General features: G+C 40.7%; 2 protein-coding genes across 8 annotated transcripts in view; both read right to left on the bottom strand.

The window, feature by feature from the left end:
• CUBN (cubilin) overlaps positions 1 to 4,244 on the bottom strand; it is a 142,265-nt gene extending 138,021 nt beyond the window's left edge. For 2 of the 3 annotated variants that reach the window (XM_062633698.1, XM_062633699.1), the window contains exons 1-6: positions 3,896 to 4,221; positions 3,612 to 3,741; positions 3,150 to 3,242; positions 2,272 to 2,310; positions 1,448 to 1,549; positions 431 to 534 (exon numbers count right to left, since the gene is read on the bottom strand). In XM_062633698.1, coding sequence (XP_062489682.1) covers positions 431 to 534; positions 1,448 to 1,549; positions 2,272 to 2,310; positions 3,150 to 3,242; positions 3,612 to 3,741; positions 3,896 to 4,014 — 587 coding nt within the window. In that variant the 5' untranslated portion in view covers positions 4,015 to 4,221. Of the gene's footprint in view, positions 1 to 430; positions 535 to 1,447; positions 1,550 to 2,271; positions 2,311 to 3,149; positions 3,243 to 3,611; positions 3,742 to 3,895 lie in introns of all 3 variants that reach the window. The other variant, XM_062633700.1, reaches the window with a different exon arrangement.
• Positions 4,245 to 10,795: 6,551 nt separating this feature from the next.
• Positions 10,796 to 23,820, bottom strand: part of TRDMT1 (tRNA aspartic acid methyltransferase 1) — a 30,369-nt gene continuing 17,344 nt past the window's right edge. For all 5 annotated transcript variants that reach the window (XM_062633705.1, XM_062633702.1, XM_062633704.1 and 2 more), the window contains 5 exons: positions 22,862 to 22,945; positions 22,003 to 22,373; positions 17,999 to 18,056; positions 16,882 to 17,011; positions 10,796 to 11,525 (listed from right to left, as the gene is read on the bottom strand). In XM_062633705.1, the coding sequence (XP_062489689.1) occupies positions 11,425 to 11,525; positions 16,882 to 17,011; positions 17,999 to 18,056; positions 22,003 to 22,373; positions 22,862 to 22,945 (744 nt within the window). In that variant the 3' untranslated portion in view covers positions 10,796 to 11,424. The remainder of the gene's footprint in view (positions 11,526 to 16,881; positions 17,012 to 17,998; positions 18,057 to 22,002; positions 22,374 to 22,861; positions 22,946 to 23,820) is intronic.

The raw sequence follows: 23,820 nt of genomic DNA, 5'->3' as shown, positions 1-23,820 counted from the left end.
TGACAATGTGGCTGTGCTAGGTGGGCATGTTGACGAGTGCTGATGACTGACCAACATGCAACATCTCACCACCCCATCTATATCCCAGCAAATTTCTATTAAAGCATCTACACCTACAGCAGAGGGACCGGTCACTGGAGCCAGCCTCCAGTTTGCAGCCTTCTTCCCTAGCACTGCTGTGATAAACCTAATTCTTGCTGCTCTTCTTGTGTCACAGCAGGCAGTGGCTTCAGGGGGCCTTCTGTGTCTGCAGCAGGTTTGGTGTATGGTTTACTAAGGATTTTATATTCTCTCAGACTGCAAGGGATTACAGTGCATAGGTATTAAACAGACTTATTCCTAAAACTTGTGCTGCAGGTGTGATACGGGGTACAGAAAATAGCAGAGTATTTTACATAGGATTTTTGTGTCTATAGTTTTGGAAAGTTACCTGTAGCTGCCTGGTGTGTTCACACAAGTGGCTCCATTCTGGCAGGCTAATGCTGTTCCAGCATAAATCTGGCATTCATTAACATCCACCGAACACAGGAGGCCCTAAGATGAAATGGAAAACCAGTTTATTTTCCAAATAAATGAGAAATGAAGCAAACCATGGAGCCAATGTTTAATATAGTTTCTAAAGATACACAAACCATGGGCTGCTATCAACACAGCTTGCCTTATGATACATTATAACAAAACTCTATTTTTCAGCTGTGTTTCTGTGACCCTGGTTATCAGCCAGCTGGGGGATAAAATATTTCAGATGCTTGTAGAAAGCATATGGACAGCACAGTACTGTCATCCTCCCTCCCCCAACCTCGCTAGCAAAGGGCTCAGAAAACTTTGTTTCAGGCTGCTTGATTAAGACTGAAAGCAATTTTGACCTAGATCTTGCTGGAACAGCTTTCAAGTTGACAGACTGTGAGGAAGGTACAACTTTTCCATCTCTAGTGCATATAACAGCACCGTTAAAGCCTTTGCCAGTGAAGTCTTTGGGTTTAAAAACTCATAATGGGGTTGATTACTTACACCCCTATTTGTCCTGCTTGTCTGAGCTTGAATAAATATCCTCCTCTTCCCCCATTCCCTCTCTACCCTTGTGAAAGATCAACAGCAAGGCATGCAGCTCAGTTCACTGCTCAGCAAAAACCAAAGGCTAATTCCCTGCTGTGGAAACTGCTAAGCATCACTGACTTCATGGGCCATCACACACATATAACAGTGCAGGGTCTGTCCCGATGGTTCAGACCTCATATTTTTTGGTATATATCGGTATTGTTGAGAAGTTAAACGTGTTGTCCTTCAACCAAACAATGAGTGTGATACTGCTACTTTGCTGTTCAGTACAACTCACTCTGTCCTGAGCAACCTTAAGATGCTATGCTTCACCAAAATTACCCTGAGCCAAGTATCCTTATAGTTAAAATATACACTCCATATTCAAAGAGTAAGGCTAAAGACTCACCTGCCAGTTGTTGGGACAGAGGCAAAAGAAACCATCCAGAGAGTTTATGCAGGTCCCAGAGTTCTCACAGGGGTTACTACTGCAGGCTTTCCTCTGGATAGCCTGAAACCCAGGAAAAGAGCAGAAAATGAGGTTCCTGATTATTTGGGGTTCTATTAGCATTTATTTTCAAGACAAACTTCTATTCTTGTTTTCATTCTTTGTGTCCTCCCTGCCTTCTTTTTACTTTTCAGCAAGGTTGATTTGTAAAGGTTTTGAGCTTCTCATTAAGATGAGAAAAGGCCTGTAGCAAGTAAATATTAATAGAGACTGCTCTTTAGCAGTGGCAGACTGTGAGACTAGATGGAGGGACATCTCATCTTTTTGATTCTATGGGTAACTCATCTGACAACTGGTTCTATTGGCAGCTCTAGCTGTGGCTTATCAGAAGCCCAGTTAAAAAGCAAGTCACAGTTGAAAATTAGCTATCTCCAGCACAATATAAAATCCAGTTTGTATTCTCAGTCTTCATATTGACAGATCAGTGAAGGAAGAGTTTACTTGTCCTTGGGATCCCATTGTTGTTCTGGAGTCTACAACTGTTTTTCCTTTAAAAAATGCAGGCTCCTACACAGTTTATGTTTTGTAAGAAGAAATTTCACCTCCTCCACAAATCTTAGTTTTTTTTTTTTACCTTCTGTTACCAAAAAACAGTTTTCCTGAGTAACTCATGAGAGGAAGGAAATAATTTAGCTATTTAATCATTGCATTTAATCAGCACTTTATTGACTAGGGGTTGGGTTTTTTTTTTTTTTTGATATTTAGTTTGCTTCCCATTTACTTACCTGCTCTAAGCTTTGAAGTTGGTTATCAAGACTCGCAATCTGCAAGAGAAATGCAAATACATTGTGCTTGGTATGAGAGTGACCACAGAGGTACCTGTTGGATGCTGGAAGTCAAATAAAATGATTTCTTTTGAGAGAATAGCTCGTATGTGAAAACAGCAACCTGACAATCAGGTTCAAATCCATGCCCATGGCAGAGGAGTTGGAACTAGGCGATCTTAAGGTCCTTTCCAACCATAACTATTCTATGATTCTACGAAATCAGGCCCCATTCACTGGGATTTGGGTGGGTTTGGCTGTGCAGAAAATGACAGCCTGAATATATCCTAGTTTGGCCTCAAAAAGCCAAGACTCAGTCTTGTGAATATCCATTCAGATGCTCGGCGCTGAGAACGTGAATATTGCAGCTGGACTGTTCAGGTGCTCACCTGCACATGAAGGATGGAGGTCTGAGACAACATACCAAAAGCCAAGGAAAGGCTTACAATAACTCAGTGGCCTATAACCACAAACAGCAAGCTGGAACTGAATCAAGGAATATGATGGATACGTATTTGCACAATTCCCTAACGGTAGATCTCTTAGGTTATACAGTATTTTCCTATGAGGAACTTGTGGCAACACTGAAACAAAAGACACTTGAGCCAGGTCAGACAAAGGTTTCAAAATCTTCTGCTGGAGAAAAACCTTCAGCAGCAAGGAAGAGACAAAACTATTGCACAGGTCTTTCCACCGCAACCCCCTATAGCTCATTTCACCTATGGAATGGAATGTCTGTTCCCTCAGGTCTAGAAATACTAAAATGAAACAGGCAATGATGTTAATCTGTGGAACAGAAAATTGGGAATGCTGGAGGGTAACACAAAGATACGGCTTACCCTGGAGGTCAGCAGAGAGACCTGCTGAGATGTGTTCTGAGAGGCACCGCTGGCTTTTTTGAGTTCTTGAATCTCTGTGTTACTTTCTCTCACCTAAATTTAAACAAGCAAGATAAAGTGGAACAAGCCTGGCTTTTTCAAAAGCTTGCAAATGTAAACAAGCTTTGGGTTTTCAAAAGCTTAGGAAAGTTTTGTTCTTGCTTAACTTTACTGTTATAAAGTACACTTAAATAGATAGACCTGTGTTACACACACAACTTAATCTTTTAATTATTTTCAGTACTGGAATGATTACAAGTCTGCAATAGCTTACTTTCGTACTGGACTATCAATGTAGATAATAGAAAATAACAATCATAGAAAACACATCAAGCATTTACTAGGACAAATTCTGAAGACAATTAACATATTAATGTGCAAAAGTGAAACCAAAAACATATTAAGCAAAAGTAATGATATCACCTGGCTAAAGAGTTCTGCAAGATCTTCTTCATTGAGCTTTATTTTCCCCAGAGGTCCCGTTCTAAACTCAATGTTTTTGCTGGAGCCAGCATGGAACACTAAATTACCCTGCTCGGAGGACAAACGAGGCCTGTTGTATTTTGGAAAAAAACAAAGAGATCATTTAGTTACACATATCTGCCAAAGAGCATGTAAAAAAGAGCTGCAATAAAGCCATTCTGTTCCCATTACTGGCACTCAGAAGCCATCATCTGACAAATGCTTTTGCAAGCAATGGTACTTACTGGTCCTCATAAGTGGTTCTCTTCTGCCTCGTATTTTTGCGATGGTTTGATTCACAGCTCAGTCCAGAAAGTAATAATAATGCAACTAAAAGCCCAGGAGCAGGAGCAGCCCAAAGCATTGCTCTCCTCCAGCTGTCCTGCTCTTGAAGTGAAACTGCTAGTGCTGAATTGTGCTGTTGTGAGCCCAAGTGCCCTTTGCTCTCACACAGTTCTTTATTCACAAGGTGCCCATTCTGCTGTCTTGTCTTGCGAGGGTGAACTTTATCTCGAGTATCTCAATTACAGATTGACAGCGTGCAAATCCTCTAGATACTGAATGCATCTGTCTCTTTTGGTTTCAGAAGCTTCAAAAGGCCATTAATTGAAATCTGCCTGTATTTTATCATGATGTCTCTGACCTCTGTACAGCTGAACACCCCTGAGTACCTTGGACTCTGCAGCTAGCTTGCTGCAGTAATAGGGAATCTGCAGCAATGGCTTGCTCTCCTCACATGCTGTACCACATGGGTGAAGGGAAGATTATTTGGCAGCACTAAAGGACCTAGACTGTTACCCAAAAAAACACCCCTCCACATAAAAAACCCACAGTGGCTGGCAAAGAATACTTGTATTGAAAGAGAAGCTTCCAGGCAGTGATTTATTTGGCAGATGACACAAACAACTTCGCAGTACCAAACAGCATCCCATGGATTACAACAGCAAACTACAATTTTAACCAAATATGGTTGCTCTGAATCAAGGATGACTCGGTCCCCAGATGCTGAGGAAACCATCACACACTGCAGTTAGTTTGGCATGTGTAGGCTGTCTTCACTGCACACACTAGGGCTCCCAAATTCAAGGCCAGCAATAGACAATGCAGAAGACCAAGGAAGAATTCAAAGGAGGCTCAAAAGTGATTGAAAAATGCAAATCACTATGTTCCGACAGCCAAAATTTGAATCTCAATATATATTTTTCTCCACCCTTCAGCAGTACCTCACAGCCTTCACAAAAGTGTCCCACCAGATGCTTGCTGGCACTTATCTCTGAGGCCCAGGCTGTTGCTGCTGGAATGAGAGTCCATGCCCACCTCCCCTTTGCTTTTGCCAGAGCTTCCATGTTCCCCTTGCACAAGAACTTGCTGTGCTTTCCTCCCCCTGCTCAGGGGAGCTTTGTGTATCATCTTTTCCTTCCCCATGCTAGGAGTTACCTTACCTGTGCCTCCAGGCCCACAACCATTCTTTTAGATTTTACTTTTTACCAGTAGACAACTCTTCAGACTGCTCATATTTCAAATCTTTACTGGGAAGAAAAGAGGAGAAACAGCTGTAACTGGTCCCACTGGAAAATAACAGTAGCCACCATTCACTGATCCTTTATGCCCCAGACCTTCCTGGAGGCCACGGAGCTCCTGCACTTCCTAACCCTGCCCAGTCTTCCTGCCTCATCCAGTTTGCAGTTGTCTCCTACAGGTGTCCCGCAGATACGCAAGAGAAGCCCTGGAGCTGGGGGACTGAACAAATTTAGTTTTCACACACAGGAGTGTTACAAGGCCAATGCACCCTTGCAGAGAATGGATGCAGCAACAGAAAATATTCATGTCACCTCAACAAAGGGACTGCTGTGGACTGTGAAAATGGGGGTGAAGCCAGGACAGCTCATGTTTGTGGTGCTGCTGCAGATAGTAACTTGATCTTTACTGTGAATAACTACAATGTTGAAGACTGTATCAGCTGCATCCCACCATGTTGCTTGCAGAAAATCTAGACTTTCATTACATTTTATTAAATGTATTATTTGAAACATCTCAGAATTCAGAACAGCGTGGCCCTGCTGACCATCTTGGTTGTGATCACACACCCTGTGGTGCAGGTGTACTGCATTAGTTACACACACACACGCACACACACACATACACACACAGTTACTGCTGCTGCCTAGAGATCCGGAAGGGCAGTGTGAAGCTCCTCCTGAACCCATGGCAGACACCCTGTCCCATACACCTTTTACTGCAGTAGCATCAGCTCAGCTCTCTGGACATTCATCAGCTCCACAGCAGCCTGTGGCTCCAGAAGACTATCTGCTGCGCTGCTGCCAGAACATGAGGAGGAATTTCCATGTGTTGTCTTTTACCATTACAGGGGATAGTGTTTACGTGAAAACAGAGAATTGTATCCTCAGCTGTTGAAAACTACCCTTGGTCCATTCAATCCAAATGAGCTGTGATATTTTACATCAACTGATAAACTAACCTGCATATTTCTTCATTTACTATTATGTTTTTTGCTCTGAAAACTGTTCTGGAGTAAGACAGCACATCCAAATTATCAATGTTTCTGTCTAGTCGAGAGGACACCTTCTGCCTCTGGGCATCCTGGTACTGTCTGTTAAACTACTGGTCACTGCATTCTTCATGTCAGTTCTGATGTCTGTTAGGGATTTTTTTCACTATGTTTTATCTTGTTTTTATAACTGCTAAGTCTCAACTGGAAGAAACTATGTGCCAACTAAACCTGCACTTCTTAGCAGACTGTTGACTGTATGCATACTTCAGGGACTTTCTTTCACAAAGTCGAGTGTATGCTGACCAGTTTCAGCCTGGACTTTGGCTGTGACTCACAAAACCCTCCCTTTTCTTTCTTGTCTCTATTACACACTGAACACACACTGCCCCTCTCTGCTGCCTGTCAGTCTTGGATTCAAGCTTCTGTTTTCAACTAATTATCTCCAATATACTAAATGACCAATGAGCAAGAAGCCACTGAGAATGGGGAGAAAGCTACTGCAATGAGGAAGAAGAAATCCACCTTCTCTTCATGCAGGCTTTATAGCTTAGAAAATAGTTGACCTGAAGACCAGGTGACTTTGACTATGCACAGAGAGATATGGACATCTATGCAGACTTTGCATGACACACTATTTTCCATTTCATTAGACCTGCTAGATTTTAGTTAACTTATTTTTTATTCCTAATGGATGCACCTTAGGCTGGCCAAGTTGGGAAATCTATGAACCATCTTAAGGAGGAAAAATAGGTCCACACCTTTTAATTTTACCGAAGTACATTGGATTGAGACATCATTTTTGGAAGAACAGAATGGAAACCCTGCAAATGTCTGGCAGAAGAATAGGCACTGTTCTTTGTAACAAGAAGAGCTGGCACAAAACCCTCCTCCTGGGACAGATCATTCGTTACCTCACTGACATGATGGCTGAAGAAACACCTCTTAGGAGTGTAGGTTGTGCGCAGATTTGGCAGGAAGTAACGGAGCATTTGTGTCTAGCCAATTCTGGTTGAAGTTCATCCTGTACTAGCATGGACTATGATTTACCACCACCATCTTGTGTAGCTGTGTGAAATTAAATGGTGGCTCTCCAGCAGTATGTGCTTGCAAAGGCAAGTAATTGCTGTAAAAGACAAGAGTTGACTCCGGTTATGGCCAAAAAATTTAGTAAGCTTTACTTGCACCTAGGAAATCACCTCATATGCAGAACATGAGTCCTTGACAATGCTCCCGTTTTATATGGGGGAAGAGCATATTGATGTGAATCCCAACCTGGCAAAGTTTTTAATGGCAGACTAACAAATACTCCATTATTTTGTTCTATAGATGCAAAAAAATCCCTGCTATTCAATGTTATGACTCAAATCTTTGGAAATAATTATAAATCCAGCCCTGCTGCTGGTTTAATCCTGAGTAGTGCACATTTACCTGAGTTTTCCCTGAGCTGAGGTCATGTCTCCCAGTACTTCCATCCTCACTTCACTGCATCCTCTTTCATCTTTCCTCTAATAATATTCCAGCATTCAGAAGTGACACATAATATATGAAGCACAGCTGTTACCTCCATGGTACAAATGTGCAAATTGCTGGGTAAACAATGGTCCGCATCGAATTTAGCACTTTCTGTGTGTCCCTATGGCTCTAAGACAACCAAGCATTAAGTTGATTATTAGCCCCTGTACAGAGGATCAGGAACCACAAGGTTTACATCAAACAAGGGTGGCTGTCCTGGGTTCAGCAGTAGCAGTCATTTTTCTCCTTCTTGGTAGCTGGTGCAGTGCTGTGTTTTGACTTTCGGCCTGGGAACAGAGCTGATAACAAGGATGTTTTGGTTTGGCCAAGGACTTTGTGAGCCTCATGCTCTGCCAGGGAGGAGGGGAAGCCGGGAGGAAGCAGAGACAGGACACCTGACCCAAACTGACCAAAGAGGTATTCCATACCACAGCACGTCATGCCCAGGATGTAACTGGGAGTTACCCGGAAGGGCTGGGAGACTGCAGGGTTGGAGGAGGCATCGGTCAGAGCTTGGTCAGTCTGAGGGGGGCAAGTTATCGGTTGGCTGGTGCTGAGGTGTTGTACTCTCTTCCCTTGTTATTTCCTTTATCATTATTATCACTGGTGGTAGCAGTAGTGATTTGTGTTATACCTTAGTTACTAAACTGTTCTTATCTCAACCCATGGGAGTTGCATTCTTTTCGATTCTCCTCTCTGTCCCTCCGGGAGCAGGGGGAGGGCAAGAAAGGGGGGGAAGTGAGTGAACGAATTACCTGACTGGGTTTAAACCACGACAGTGGCTCGGAAAAATAACATTGCCCTTTCTGTCCCTTACTTACAAGCACCCATCATCTCTTCTTTCCTTCTCTTTAAGTGCACCTGGAGAGTTTTATGGCCACAACAGCTTCCCCAGGGGATACAGCCATTGCACAACTCCAATTCCCACACCATTCCTTAAGGATGTCTTTTACTTCTCAGCATACTGCTCACTGACACCTGCCCAAGATTTTGCTCCCTCAACACGGCTGATGGAGTTAAAGTTACCTGCTCATGAAGTTAAACTAACCGGCCAGGAAATCTACAGTTTCTGTTTTTAACAGCAAATAACAAATACATGAATTCTGATCTAGTTAGCTCCTTCAGCTGGAATTGATCTACTGTCCCAGTTCTCCCTGGGCTCCTTTATCACAATGAAGGCAGTTACAACATATATTAGGGTTTTAGTTTCATTACACTAATATTTTGGTTCCTCTGCCTTTCTGATTTTAATTCCTACAAGTTGTTTCTACAAACAATCAACTACTTTGATGCTTCCCATTTTCTGATTCATTCTTTTTTGAAATTAGGTTCATGAAGAGTTTCCAGGCAGCTACATTGGCTTTGTTCTTTTCTATTGATTATTCCAGCCCTATTAGCACATTCCAATTGCTTTAACATACACTAGAGTTATTTTTAGAGACTTCCATTTGCATAGTCACCCTTTACCACTAATAACCCTAAAGCCATGAATGGACATGTCTGCACAGCCTCCCTCAGATTCATTCTGTTCTGTGCTGTTGGCTTTATCAAGAGGTTTAGATCTGAGCCAAGTCCATAAATAACTTGCTGTGTATTGATGCTGTGATTACAAACATTGGCATTCTGTCACCATACAAATATAAGGAGGTAAGAGTGATCAACCTGGGTTACAAAAAGATCCATCTAGGTCAGTACCCTATCTTCAACAGTGGCCAGGAGCAGAGAGTTAGTAAATGGGTAGAGGAAGAGGCAAGCACATACAGTACCTCTCCTAGGTACTCTCTTAGCCTCCATTTATTTGCAGCTTGGGAACTTCTTCAGCCAGAAGTCTACTTACTCAGCACTCTCAAAGGATTTTAGTTCCATGGACTTGTCCAGTCTTCTCCTCCTCCCTATGCTTCATCTTACATACAACACATGTACAATTAATGAGTAGTGCCACATGGTAAGCAAGATCAATAAACAGTCAAAATGACACTCAAATACTGAGTAGAATCCCATTTCTAAGTGTCATACTTACAAACAGAACGGGATTAGTTTCTTTCAAAAAATATATACAGGGCAAACATTTGAACTAATCAGAACTACTGATTACTGCCTAGGTATCACAAAATATATCAGCACCATCAATGTGCTTTGCTTCCAAATGCCAGGTTGTAGTTTAAAAAGGTTGGAGTTACAACAGCACAACGCATGGACAAAAGCACAGGACAATGAATTAAAATTCACTGTCAATATGTTTTAGAAGCAGCTAGGGAACTTTCAACTTACACTTTAATACTGCTTACTTACAAGTGGTATGCAGATCATTAAAGCATGTTTTACACATTAAGGAATTGAAAACTAATTGTTAATGGGAACATTTTACCAAATATTATTATGGTGAGGCAAAATGAACAGACTACTTACATGGTTCAGCAGAAAATAATCCCAATTTATACATAAAATTGACCTCCTCTGTTTTCATTTCAATGTTTGGATCATATTAGATAGCATCAGATCTTCCTTTTACTGTGTCTCTCCGAAGAGCAAGACCATACAGAAGCTAGTTATTGATCTGGCTGATAAATCTACACAATAACCACCACATAAACAGATAACTTTGGTTCATGACACTGTTAAAACCACACGTGTTCTTTTGCAGTTTTCTAGTAGGCACAGCCTAAAACATTAGTACTATTTTGCCGTTAAGTACTATAAGAGACTGGGTAAAGATAAAGCAAAACTCATCCTTCTCTAGAGCCTAGTCCAGAGCTCTTTTAAGAGAATCCATTCCCATTTCTCTTTTATAGCTGAAACTTCCCAGGAGGCCCAAATGCTCTTGGAGAGTAACAGATAGAAGTAGGTCAACCCAAGCTTTTCCTGGTTCCTGGTTTAACAGTCCAGCATGCAAATCAAGTCTGAAGAAGAAATGCACAAGAAGTGAGCACAAGACCAACCACGGCACAAAATGATACCAAGCTCATAGTCTTTCTCAGGTGAGAACACCTGCAGTATCTCTGTTCTCCATGATCACACATGGAGTTTTTAATTCATTTATTTATTTATGTATTTTATGTATAGGTCCTTGTTAAAGAGCAATGAATCCTGAATAATATAAGTGAGAACAGAAACAGGCAAGTTATTGTCAAGGTTGTGATAATCCTGAAATATTTTATTCAGCTGCACTTAAACAAATCATTGCAGACAAATACAGTTAGGCTCCAGAATCCTGCAAGTATTTAGAGAGGTTGACACTGAGTCTTCTTAAAAATCATATACAAAATATCAAATTTTACCATTTCATTAGCTACAAAACACCACATCAAAATTCCAGATCATATATACAATAAATCTTTTGAGATTGGATCACTGATATTTACAGATGAAGACATTTTATACATAGAACTTGGTCTTTGCACTTAATTAAAACAGCTTTGACACTTAAAGCCTTTTTACACTGTACTGCAAAGATGGTTTAGTCTTATCCATTTTCACTGAGGTACATGTAAATGCTGCTCTTTTTCATTCTGCAAACTAGAAAGGAACTTTAAATAAAGCAATCAAGTCCTGTAAATTTCCATTTAAATAAAACCCCTACAATGCAAATCCACCATAAAAGCAAGGTGTTAAAAATATATCAGAATTGTTCAAAGTGTCAGAACAGATATTTTGGTATACGTGATTTTTGTTCAGCTGCCATCAGCTTTGTCTTGAAAGATGGAAATATTTTCTGTCACCAGTCTGTACTCATCAGATTCAGGGTCTAAATTATCCAAGTAGAATGGAGATGAGTTTTGCCACCACATGTACATTGAGACTGTTTCCCAGAAGACGGTAGCATTGCTTTACTGTCACTTTGTCAGGAAAGCCTACAACAAAAACAGAGTGCAACACCATTAGTCTGGGTTTGCTCCTAGCTTTTAGTCTACTCCTTTGTTCAGGGAGCAGATCTTAATGCAGTGATCACAGACTGCAGCAGGGCTCACCCCCTCCCCCGCCACTACCATTCACGAAGTTACAAAATCAAATCCCAACCAGCTCATGGGATTTGAGGGAATTACAGTTCTATGATGTGGATCAGTTCTTCCATTAGCAGCACTGCTAGCTCTCAGGTTTAACAAGAAGCCTCAGAACATTGCTCTATTGTGTAACTAATGCTGAGCTCCTCTTCGTATAGTACAAAACATCCAGCAGTTGCAGGGAGGGGCAGCAGCACCTCAAACACAGCCCAACACCCATAGAAGACTGTGGCCGTGGCAGAAAGAAAATGTGATGATTCTGCAGATGAACTAAACTGCATTTTTCAATGAGCTTTATATTGTACTTCCCTTCTGAGTCCCTCTAACCAACCGAGGCAAACAAATCCAATGAGTCTCACAGTGCAATGTACCAGTAGAAGCTACAAGCAAGGCTTATCCAGTGACTGGTGAAGCAGCTGAACAATTTTCCATGTAATTCAATGCTAACCCTGACAAATGCACTCAGAAATACAGACAGCATCAGAAAAGTCCTTCACATGGTAAGTGCATGGGCTGGCAAAAAGAAGGGAAGCCCAGAAAATAATTAAAATGGTCCGACTACTGTGAAAGGAAGGGCTCTGCTGTGTATTGAGCACACGGTCAAAGGTGAACAAACTTCCAAGTATGAAGAAGCTGTTCATCTGTAATTGTCATTGCTTGCACTCTTGGCTTACTCCAGCTGTGAGTTAAAGTGCCTTTAGCTTCAACCTGAGTGAAAGATGAACAGCAGTGGGGATTCAACTGCTAGGGTCATTTACCAAGCTGTTGAAACTTGATCACATTCAATTATTCGATCATTTCCCAAGAAGAAACACTTAAATCTGACTCCAGATAATCACCACCCAGTTTAGCTTTGATGCATAAGCACACTGTGCGCAAGTAGTGATACGTGTGTCCTGAAATCTGCACAGCACTTCAGAAAAAGTCCTCTTCCAGGGATCGCTCAGGAGAGAACATGGTTGGACAGTTGCTGAGCCAGGGGTGGAAAGTTGAGGAGGAGGTGTCTGGGAGGCGTTGTTCCATCCTTCTGTGCCAGTTATTAATGCCTCAAACATGGACTACTTCGATAAACACATCTTCCGCCAGCTCCATCCACTCTGCCCCGCTTCCTGGCACCCACATTTGGCCAACCGTTCCTGCTTTGGAACAATCACTTGCACTCCCACACACACACTTCCTTAGACGAAGTTTTTCATGTTACATCACTGAATAAGGTAAAGAATCTACACATTCTAAAAGAGTACATCAAAATACGTATGTATTTATGCATACACACGTGACTTACTTATAGCCCAAGAAGCTTACCAGAACCCTGAAAATTTCAGTTTCTCCTTCTGCCTCTTGGAAACTGAAAGCCTAAACTGATTTTCAGAGCTCCCATTTCCTTCTCCTCAAGGCTCCTCCATCTGCCTGCACACACTGTCTCACACCTTCTATCTTCTTGGCTCAAGAGTAGCCTGTATCAGAAGGTCAGATTTAACAACTCACACTACACTGGCACTTCCTGCACAGCTCTCACTGTATCATTTAAGTTACGCATGTTACTTGATGATGTAGTGGTCTTTGCAATGCACACTACCACACTGGGCTGGTTTTCCATGGGGCTGCCATTTGTTTCCTAATAGCTTACACACATCACAAATGGGAAAAATGGAAAAGGCATCCTGACATCCCCCCTCATGAAAGCAGGTCCCAGGTGCAAGAATGCTCTGATCACTTTTAATGGTATTGCTATGGGACCTACAGCAGCAACTAAGACAAATGACTGCAGTATTTCATTGACCTGCAGTGCAATTACTATTTACACATTTAGATGTTAAAAGCACAAATAAATCTGTTAAGAGCAGACAATAATTTTAACTCTGTATCTCACATACTGGAAAAGACCATCAGTTTGTTAAAATACAGAACCATTTAGAGACAATCATGTTCCTTCTGAGAATACTTTAGCTGCATCTAGAAACAGTATCTGTTACAAAGCTTCCTGATGTTCCCTTCATTTTCCACTTATAGTTTTCTCATTCTTAGCTCTTAGATCAACAATATACTTGCAGTGGGTACACCTCCAAGATTTCTGTTGTTGAAAATTTCAGCCTAAATGTTGCTGTCACTACAGAACATGGAGACATAAATTACAGCATATTTCTCTCTGAAAATACCACACTTCACAATAATGACTTGAAATTTAACATGGAAGAAATGCTGTCAGGGAAACATCCTTTGTGCAGCCATAAATCTAGCAACTCTCCAAAAGCCCACCCCATAGTTTGCAAACCCTCAGAAGATTACAGTACCTGAGATTATAGTACATAAATCCACCAAAGATTTCAATCAGCCTAAAGCTGAGTAACATCTTGGGGTTTTTAAGCACAAAGTAGGAAATGTCTTAGATTAAGCACAAAGGAAAAAAAGTCAGACTTGTGAGTCAGTGCACTGGGAAAAGCTTGGTCTGCCTCTGAATCAGGAGCATATGTGAGTGGAAACCACTAGATGGGAAAAGCTTGTTTTATGTGTTCTGAAAGCTGGAGAAGTAGTATAGAGAGGCGGAGAACAGCCAGAACTGTAAAGAAGGTCCTATGATTCAGGCAGAAGGGTACTACCCTCAGAGGTGGAATCTAACCCCATCCTTCCCTCCTCAGTTCCTGGGTCACAAAAGACAAATTTGCTAAATCAGCACTTCATAGACGGATGCTCTGGACGCTCTTCAAATTCAGGAGCATGACTTGTCTTTAGAGTTCAGCTCTGGTTTGCAAATATATTGAACCTCACAGCTGTCCTTAAAGATAAGCCCTGAACAGAGAAAGCACGGAATCATTCTAAGCACTCTGAAATAGTAAAGGTCAGGTTTCACAAACTCATCACCCTAAATTAATGGAGTCTTCCAAACATAAATTTCTCCAGTGTCTCGGTCCCCCCCTCTGTAAAATACAAGCAATATGAACTCTACCACACCTCTAAGTGATGTTGCAAAGACTGATCTAACATTTGGAAAACACAAGCTGCATTAAAATAAATAAAATAAGCAACTTTGTGCTCAAAAGAGATCTTGAACAGCATGATTGTCAGTGCCATGGACAGTGGGATTGAGTGTGCCCTCAGCAAGTTTGCCGATGACACCAAGCTGTGTGGTTCAGTCGATACGCTGGAGGGAAGGAATGCCATCCAGAGGGACCTTGACACGTTTGTGAGGTGGGCTGATGCCAGCATTCTGAAGTCTAACCATGCCAAGTGCAAGGTCCTACACCTGGGTCAGAGCAATCCCAGGCACAGCTACAGGTTGGGCAGAGAAGGGATTCAGAGCAGCCCTGCGGAGAAGGACTTGGGGGTGTTGGTTGATGAGAAAATGAACATGAGCCGGCTTCAGTGTGCGCTCGCAGCCCAGAAAGCCAACCGTATCCTGGGCTGCATCTAAAGGAGCGTGACCAGCAGTTCGAAGGAGGTGATCCTGATCCTGCCCCTCTACTCTGCTCTCGTGAGACCTCACTTGGAGTGCTGTGTGGAGTTCTGGTGTCCTCAACACAAAAAGGACATGGAGCTGTTGGACCAAGTCCAGAGGAGGGCCACGAGGATGACCAGGGGACTGGAGCACCTCCTCTGAAGACAGGCTGAGAAAGCTGGGGCTGTTCAGCCTGGAGAAGGCTGCATGGAGACCTCCCAGCAGCCTTCCAGTATCTGAAGGGGGCTTATAAGGATGCTGGGGAGGGACTCTTCATTAGGGACTGTAGTGATAGGACAAGGGGAAACGGGTTCAAACTTTAGATTGGATATAAGGAGGAAGTTCTTTCCTATAAGGGTGGTGAAGCACTGGAATGGGTTGTTCAGGGAAGTTGTGAATGCTCCATCCCTGGCGGTGTTCAAGGCCAGGTTTGACAGAGCCTTGGGTGACATGGTTTAGTGTGAGGTGTTCCTGCCCATGGCACAGGGGCTGGAACTAGATGATCTTAAGGTCCTTTTCAACCCCAACTATTCTATGATTCTATGATAAACCTATACAAGCCCAATCCAGCCCTGTTTAGCTCATTTCTTTTCCTCAGCCTAAATCAACATAGAACAGAGCTGTGCTAAAAAAAAACAAACAAACAACAAAACAAAAAAACAGGCTGTCTGCAAAAAGAACAGATCTATTAAAGAAGAGAGTCAATGAAAAAATCCTTTATGTTGGCATATAACTCAACACTGCACAGTCCTGCAAATATTCTGAAACAAATAAGCTTAGTGCTGGTAATTCTAATTGCAACGTTGCTAACATTCTTTGAATGTAGCAATTTTGAATATAAATGTAAGGAATGAATGAGAAGACAAGCTAAAACTGCAAAAGAAAGAAATGTGTAAGGACTATTAGCACTCCTCAAAGCCCTAGGTCATCACGGAAGTCAAAGAAAAGCATAACAAACTACTCAAGGTCAGTGGTGTCTTATTCTATGGATGCTTGTTTTGCTGAGAGACAATCGCACTGATGGGATGGCAGCAGGCCAAGGTCCGCAGCAGCTAGTAACAGCTACACTTTCTTGCTTGCTTTTCTTTACAGTTCTGGTGAATTTATTTCAGGCTTAATTCTGGTTGACCTGCGTCCAATGAGTGGGTACTGCTGAGTCTCGTTCTTTGACTCCTTCGTCTTCACAATACCAGTTAGACAATGAAGTGACCAAGGGCTACGACTGCCTTTTCTAGAAAATAGAGATGACTTAAAAGATCATTAACTGAACAGTTTGGCTATTCTTGAACAAAGAAGTATCTGTATCTTCTGAATTTCCCTTTCTGTCAGCAGCTGCAAATGTGCGGAAGGGAGAAAGCAAGCAGCTCAAACACTGAGAACCACTAATAGAATTGCTAAAACTGGCAGAATATGTTGATTTACCAGTTGTCAGTAATGCTGGCTGCTGAGTAAATAGTTTGAACTTTAAACAAAGGTATTCCTTCATGCCGTTCAGTAATAGAGCATTTCTCATGCCAAAACTTTTTTCTTAGTTTATGAAGATAAACCTAACCACAGAATTTGCCTCTTATAAAATATAAAAACCTACTGCAAATTCAGAGAAATTCAGGGTAGGCTAAATAACAAGAATCATAAGAACTGAACAGTCGGGGCAGGGAGGCACGGCATGGGGGAGGGAAGCAAAATGTAAGCATAGGTTACTCCGCAGTAAAAAAAGTGCATTGGCATTTCTAAAGAATGATGTAGAAATAAGTACTTTGCAGCACGTACCAAATTCTGAAGGGAATCCATGAAGATTTGCTATTTCTCTTGGGGTGAAGTATCTAAGTTTTAGTGTTGACAATTTCATAAGTTTCTCTTCTTCTGGTAACTCCTCAATATGTTCAAATGCTGACTCAAGCTATGAAGAATATCCAAAACAACAGATATCACCAATGCAGGCCAAATATGTAAAATTTAAGTCACATCTTAACAGAGTATTTCTTTAACTATCACAGTTTGACCAAAAACAAAAAACATGTTTTGCTTGAAAGTACTACGGGTGGTGTATTTTCGCAGCCAACATCTCATCTTACGGACTTGCAAGAAATAAATCAATGTTGCCATGAGGGCATTCATCATTTCTTCCTCCAGTTGCATGCTACACCAATGCTTCATGAGGCAATAAAAGGACTAGAAACATTTGTTAATGACAGGATAGTGACTTAACATACCTCAATAGGACACCATCTACACAAATTGAGATGTATGGATGCAGCTGTTTTAATACATTCACTTTAAGATTATTCTGAATTCCAGAGCTGCATTCTTCTTAAGCTTAGACATGCCATATATGAGTAAAAAGCACAGAAGTGCTAAGCTTACTTTGTGGTGAACTTGGTATCAACAGTAGAACTTTTCAAAATACTGTGTGTTCCCAGATAAATAATACATTTGAAATTCAAACGTGTTGACTATTCAAACAATTTGACTATTTACTGGATCATACGTGCACAGAAAATGGCCCTGGATTCATGATACTGTACTGTAGTTTATCCATAGAATTAGCCATTTTTAATACCTTCACATACCCTGTGAAACCTCTGTATGATACCACAGATAATAAAATAATAGGAGCTCATTCTCCATACAGAAAGGTGCAAACATAATTTTTATCTAAATAAACTGCTGTTTAAGGACACAAAGTAAATCAATTGGAAACTCAGATGCCACAAAGTGCAGTTTAAAAAGCTTTTTTGTTATAATATTAAGAATAAGAAAGCAGAGGGCTGAAAAAAACCCAAGCTTTAAAATAAGTCTCAAGTTTTAAAAAAAGAACTAGATGATCTTCAATGTCTTTTCAAATCCAAACCATTCTATGATTCTGTGAGAGTATACACATTCTTACCTGTACATCTAATGCTGTCTGCAGAACTGAGCCTGTCCCTTCTACATAGTGCCCATACCTTAAAAACAACAAGAACAAATGAGTATTTTCATCAGACCTCATAGTTCTGACAACTACAAAGATGCAGGGAGGTTGCTAAGGTTGTTTTGCTCTGATTAATAAAAAGCCTCCTGGATAGATAATGCAAAAGGCCTTGTTATTAACAATGCTATCCCATGGAGTGCAGTAGTCTCTGACCATGCTCTCTTGGAGATCAGCCTGTAATCAATGCACAAGAGTTTATTTACATTAATGCCTTATATAAGGCAACCAGGCAACTATACAAGGCCAAGGAATTCAAATGTAGTATCACCAGAAAGGGTGAGCTACATTGCACAAACCAATTTTACGCTAAGGCAAAATGCATTAAAGGTCCTAGAGGCTCAAACTGGCTCTCCATATTTGAAGGAGGACCACTAGGTGTGAGCCTCCAGCTTTTATATCACTCCATTAGGAGTGAAAGGGTTCACTTGGGTTTAACATTTGGTTGTATGTGGATTTTCCACAGAGGGATGGGAGATGGCCAGGCATTTATGCAGAGCAGAAGAAAGAGACAAAAGAAAAAAAACCTAAATCCAATTGAACAGTAAGCAAACTTGCATTCTAAAACCATATGATAGCTTTTTGGATGCTTTGTGGTCAATTGCATAACAACATGTTTACCCTTCAATCTCCTCCAGGCTATCATTTAAATATAATTATGGGATTTCAGAAACATGCTCTGCTGGTCTAACTACGATAGTGTTTGAATGTTCTGAACAGAAAAAGACTGAGTCAAGCCAACTGATGACTTCTGCACTGTGGAAGAACTTCAGGAGATCCCCTGCATTAGAGGGGTGTGGTCTACATCAATCATTTGAAGACACTCTTCTTGAGTTTCATCTGTGCATCTGTAAAGTATAAAGGTCTCTTCCTCCCACTTGGGGCCCATTCTAAAGCAAGGCCGCAGAACAATTTTTGTTTCAAGCCTTTCTAATTCCATGATGAATAAAGGAATACTCTCCCTTCCAGCACAGACACAATGACCCAGCATGGCTCAATCATGAGAATTTCTTCTTTAGCTGGAAAAGCCTATGAACAGTTCTGCCAATACCACTGAGAGCAACATTCGTTTTAAAATAAAGTGCTTGCAAATCTTCCTTAGGATCAGAACAAAAGGCCCTAAACACTGGTGCAGATTAAAACCATATGGAATAAAACCACCTTCAATTGGTTAGTTGCATTCTGAAAATTCCCTGTAACACACACAGCACTGAGGAATTCTGATCATCATCATCTTACCATATTTCAGATTAATATATCTGAGCCAAAATAAATAAATAAGGATAAATTTCAAAGTAGTATTTTAGGGTTTTATTGGGGGACAAGAATCTTTTAATAGGATCTATGTTATAAAAAATACTCCAGTCTAAATAATTTGCACTAAAGAACCCCCACCCCCCCACCCCGAAATTCCCCCACACCCCCCCTGAAAAAAAAAAAATCTAGTTGGTGTAAAAGTGGTTTGGGAACAGACAAGGGGTGGGGGTGGTGGGATTTTTAACACAAATGTGGGCAGATGGCCAATGTTAGCTCTATTGTTATTAATTATTATTGTAGCTGCTGACTACAGAAATATTAACATTCCTACCTTACACTCAGAACGTGATTAAAGATGGGAATTTTTGCCACAGTAAAACCCAATGCATTGATTTTCTGACATTTCATTACAATTATAATGACAGAAGCTGCCTTAAGAAATTACAATCTTCAATTTTCATCTGCCTCAAGAGCTTTTTTCACCCCCCAATTTTTGCAAGCTTTCAAAAAAAGCTTTTAATTTCATACACATGATATATTATTTCTGGGTGTACTATGTCTTTTATTATGCCTAACAAAAAGGTAATTTTCACAACACTAGAGTGTTTCTCTAATACTACAATATTTTAGAAGGTATTGCTTCTTTTGACAATAGTGTCAAGCACTTGAAAGTCCAGAATGATCGCATCTAAAGAAGTAGTTCTCATTTGCTCTGTCCTTTTAAAATGGACAATCTCCTCTCTCAACTTCAGACAGTACAAACATACTCCTAAAAGAAACCACCATGTCTGTAGTCTTAAGGAACTGAACAATCATTTTCCAATTTCCTAGAAGTCCAAGGTTGGAAGGGAATACAGATTCATCTGCTCAATCCCTCATGCATCACAAGCTATTACATTTTGCCCTATACTCCACCAAAGCCTTTAGAAGACTGGTAGGACAAAGGCAGAAAGACAAAAAGCACTGATGAAAAATTGGTGAATTAGCAAGGACTGGAAAAGGCATACCCTGATTACTCTCATCACATCAACCTTGATGGAAATATCTGAAAACCAATCAGAGAAAAATTTTTCTCCCATTCTCAAAGCTGATGATCAGTATCTTAGAGGAAAGACACAAGGCAGGCATTTCAGCAGAGCTATTCTCTGTAGTACGTGGAGTGCTGTTCCGCTCCATTCACGGTCCTCTTTCCTAAATCTCATACTTTGGAAAAACATAAAACCAGAACTCCTAGAACACATACAGCAGAAACTCACTCTTGGCCTCAGAAAGTGATCTGGATGAAGTCTGAGTTGTAATTATAATCCTTCTGTTAATGCAAAGCTATAAATGGTATGATGTAAAAAGGGGGAAAAGCCTCTTAAAAAAGGGGAACAAAGGCAGTAAATCAGATTTCTACATTTTGAGCCAAGAACTACCACAGCTATCTGGCCTGGCTCCTTTCACATCAGCAGAAGTGCAACACTCACGTTCCACATCAGACTTCCCACCGCTATATAAGAAAACTCCGTATTAGCTACTCAGGAGCCTCCTTCAATGTGATTTTGATAAACATGACCACAAACTACCATGGCGTATTCTAGTGAAACCACAAGTGGCCAATTTATTTTTGATGACACTCAAGGCATACAATAGATACAGAAGAGATCATTCTGGATTAAGGTTTTTATTTGACTATTCTAGTTAAGAAATAGATCCCATGAGATGCTGACTTCCCCCCAGCTCAAAAGATTGAGGGCAGAAAAGGCTTGTATCAATGGGAGCTGGGGGGGAGGGCTTTCCTGTTACACATATTTTGAACATTTGACATTCTCTTCTCAGCTCTTTTAAAAGTTAAAAATCAAAAAAATCTGCAGGAGCTCTATCTAATTTCTATGAATTAAAAATAAAAGTTGTCATCAGCTCTAAGTGATCAACTATGTCATTTTGTTGAAACATTCTGAGAAGTCAAAACAAAAACCCAATCTAATTTGAAAACAGCTGATCCTAACATTTCCCCAAAAGTTCCAGGCCCCAACTGGCATTTTCCAATGCAAATGCATCCAGTGGAAAAGCTCCTATCAGCTGACTGTGAGATTTCAGAACTCACCAACCTCAAGCTGTCAAACTTTAAACTGCAAGGTACAAATCAGATAACTACTAGACAGAGAAGCACTGATGTTCTGCCCCATCAAATATGATTTGTAATGCAGCAGCCTAACTGGTTTTAGGACTTATGAGCAATCCACAGCTATTCTGACCTACACAGCTGAAAAATCCAAGAAATCAATAAAATATACAGAGGAGAGTTTTAATGAGGAATGGATCTGTCATGCATGACACTGTAACTTCAATGAGCAATATAAAGAAATTCATTAATGAATCACTACTATACCACTCGACTGGAACCATATTTCCGCAGGGGTAATTAAGCTTTTGTGAAGGTCAACAACGAATGGCACTGTCTTCTGTGAATGCCTTTCTGGAGTGGGCACATGATGTCCTGCCAGACAGATTCTCATGCTAGTATTCCACCAGACCAGTGAGCACACTGTATAAGAGGATTTATTTTTCAGAGGCCTGGCTGGTTTTGATGAAATGACTCTCCTTGTTTTTAAGGGAAACAAACAAAAATACATTTAAAATTTCAGGCCATGATTCAGCAAGACATTTTCTTTGCAGCTTACCCTTTTGTAAAGCATGTGGATCTCCGGCAGGTGGGTTTAACAATGTCTAATAAGAAAGCATAGCGCAACAAGGACTTTGGTGGTATGAAATATTGACTCATTTCTTCATTTTCCTCTTCCAAGAAAGCTTTAAGCATTTGAATAGAGGAATCATTGTCCTGATCATGTTTCCTTTCCATTTCTTCTACTGTTTCAAGTTTAAACAGAAAGGCCCCTTTTGGTAAACTCTTCTTGCTGCTGCAACTGGGACCAATGTTTCGATCCAGATTCTTCTCTTCAGAACACAAGGAAGAACAAGCTTCACCCACTTTGTCAGTGACTTTGTCTTTGAGTAAGTCTTCTAGATCCTGATCTGGGAATCTTGTCAATATCTAAGAACAAATTGTGAGGAAAAAAAAATGCATTTGATAAACAACTTGACAGCCAACTCTACAGTGAGTAAGAATTCCTTCACAGATGCTCAGAATAAAGCAAGTAACTGATGTTATTTTCACGAAGATTTAAAAAACACATTAGCACCAAGGTTTGCTGACTTACCAGCAGTGGTGTCAGGAACAACCATAAATAATTCCCTTTGAAAAAAGACTTTTCCAAGGGTGTGAAAAGGATAGCAGAATGAACTGCTTTCTAGCCCACTATCAGCCATTGTCCCACAACTGTTTAAACCCATCTAAGCCACTGGCATGCATTTCAGTACTTAGAAAACTCAGTATCCATGCTGAAAAAATAAGACAGAATTTCACTTTTCAGTTGATATCACTTATCTCTCTCTTCACCATTAACACACACTACTAAACTGAAAATTTAACCCTCAATCTTCATGACACAAAGCAAATTCAAGTAACGCTAACAGACTCACCTGACCAGGAGCTTGAAAAGAGAATAGTTCTTGGTGAAGCTTTGCAATTAGAAAGTATCGCAGCCTAGAATTGGGAATGCCAAGCTGTAAGCAAAATCCACAAGTCCATGTGATAAAGAGACAAAAAGCGGTCTATAGTATCATACAAGTTATCAGCCACTATATATAGTAACAGAACTATTACACACTTAATATATTTTACGATTTCATAGGTATTGGTATTAACTGATAATACCTAAACACTTACAACTTCCAGAACTAGGTTTTGTCAAGGAAACAAGTGGGCAATTATTCTTTGTACCTCATGCTTTTGACTTTGTAAATGAAGAGGAATGTAAACAAACTTTCATGACAGGTAAGAAGAAAAATTACATGCAGCACCACTTCTTGGGACAGGTAATACTTTTTTCTATAAAAAAGTAAAAAGGTGTCTCCTTGCCTTTTTGAACAGCTAACAATGAAACAAATACACCACAACTGGTTTTTAAGCTAACCTCTGTCAGCTTCTCACAGATATATATAGCAGTTCACTGATTCCATTTAGTCTTGCACAATCTGAAATCTCCCTCAACTCTTTTCAGTTGCCAGGGAAACCTGCAAACAAAGCTCCACCTCCCACAAATAACACAGTCACATTTTCTGTGCTGGGAAATCCACAGGCATCAGCACTTCAGAAGCAATGAGGCTCCTGCAGGGAAAACCACCTTCCTGGTCACACTGTAAATTCATGCCTTCTTAAAAAATACCAAATGGTAGCACAGCAATATGGGACTAGACTCTGAACAGTAACAGCAGTATGATTATGCCAGTATAATGCTGAGAAATCAGCAGTCATGCCAAATAGCCTTCTCATCCAAGAGTATTTTCAGTTCTGGGCATGATTCTCTCTTCTAATACAACAGATCATTTTCAAATGTTCTTGGGCTCAGTGAGTTTGAACAGTTAAATGATACTGGAGC

The sequence above is a fragment of the Pezoporus occidentalis genome, unplaced genomic scaffold, assembly GCF_034315485.1.
Source record: "Pezoporus occidentalis ecotype Australia unplaced genomic scaffold, CSIRO_AGI_Poc_V1 ctg40, whole genome shotgun sequence".
Taxonomy (NCBI): domain Eukaryota; kingdom Metazoa; phylum Chordata; class Aves; order Psittaciformes; family Psittacidae; genus Pezoporus; species Pezoporus occidentalis.
The sequence above is the reverse complement of the archived record's forward strand: the minus strand, read 5'-3'. Positions and strand labels throughout refer to the sequence as shown.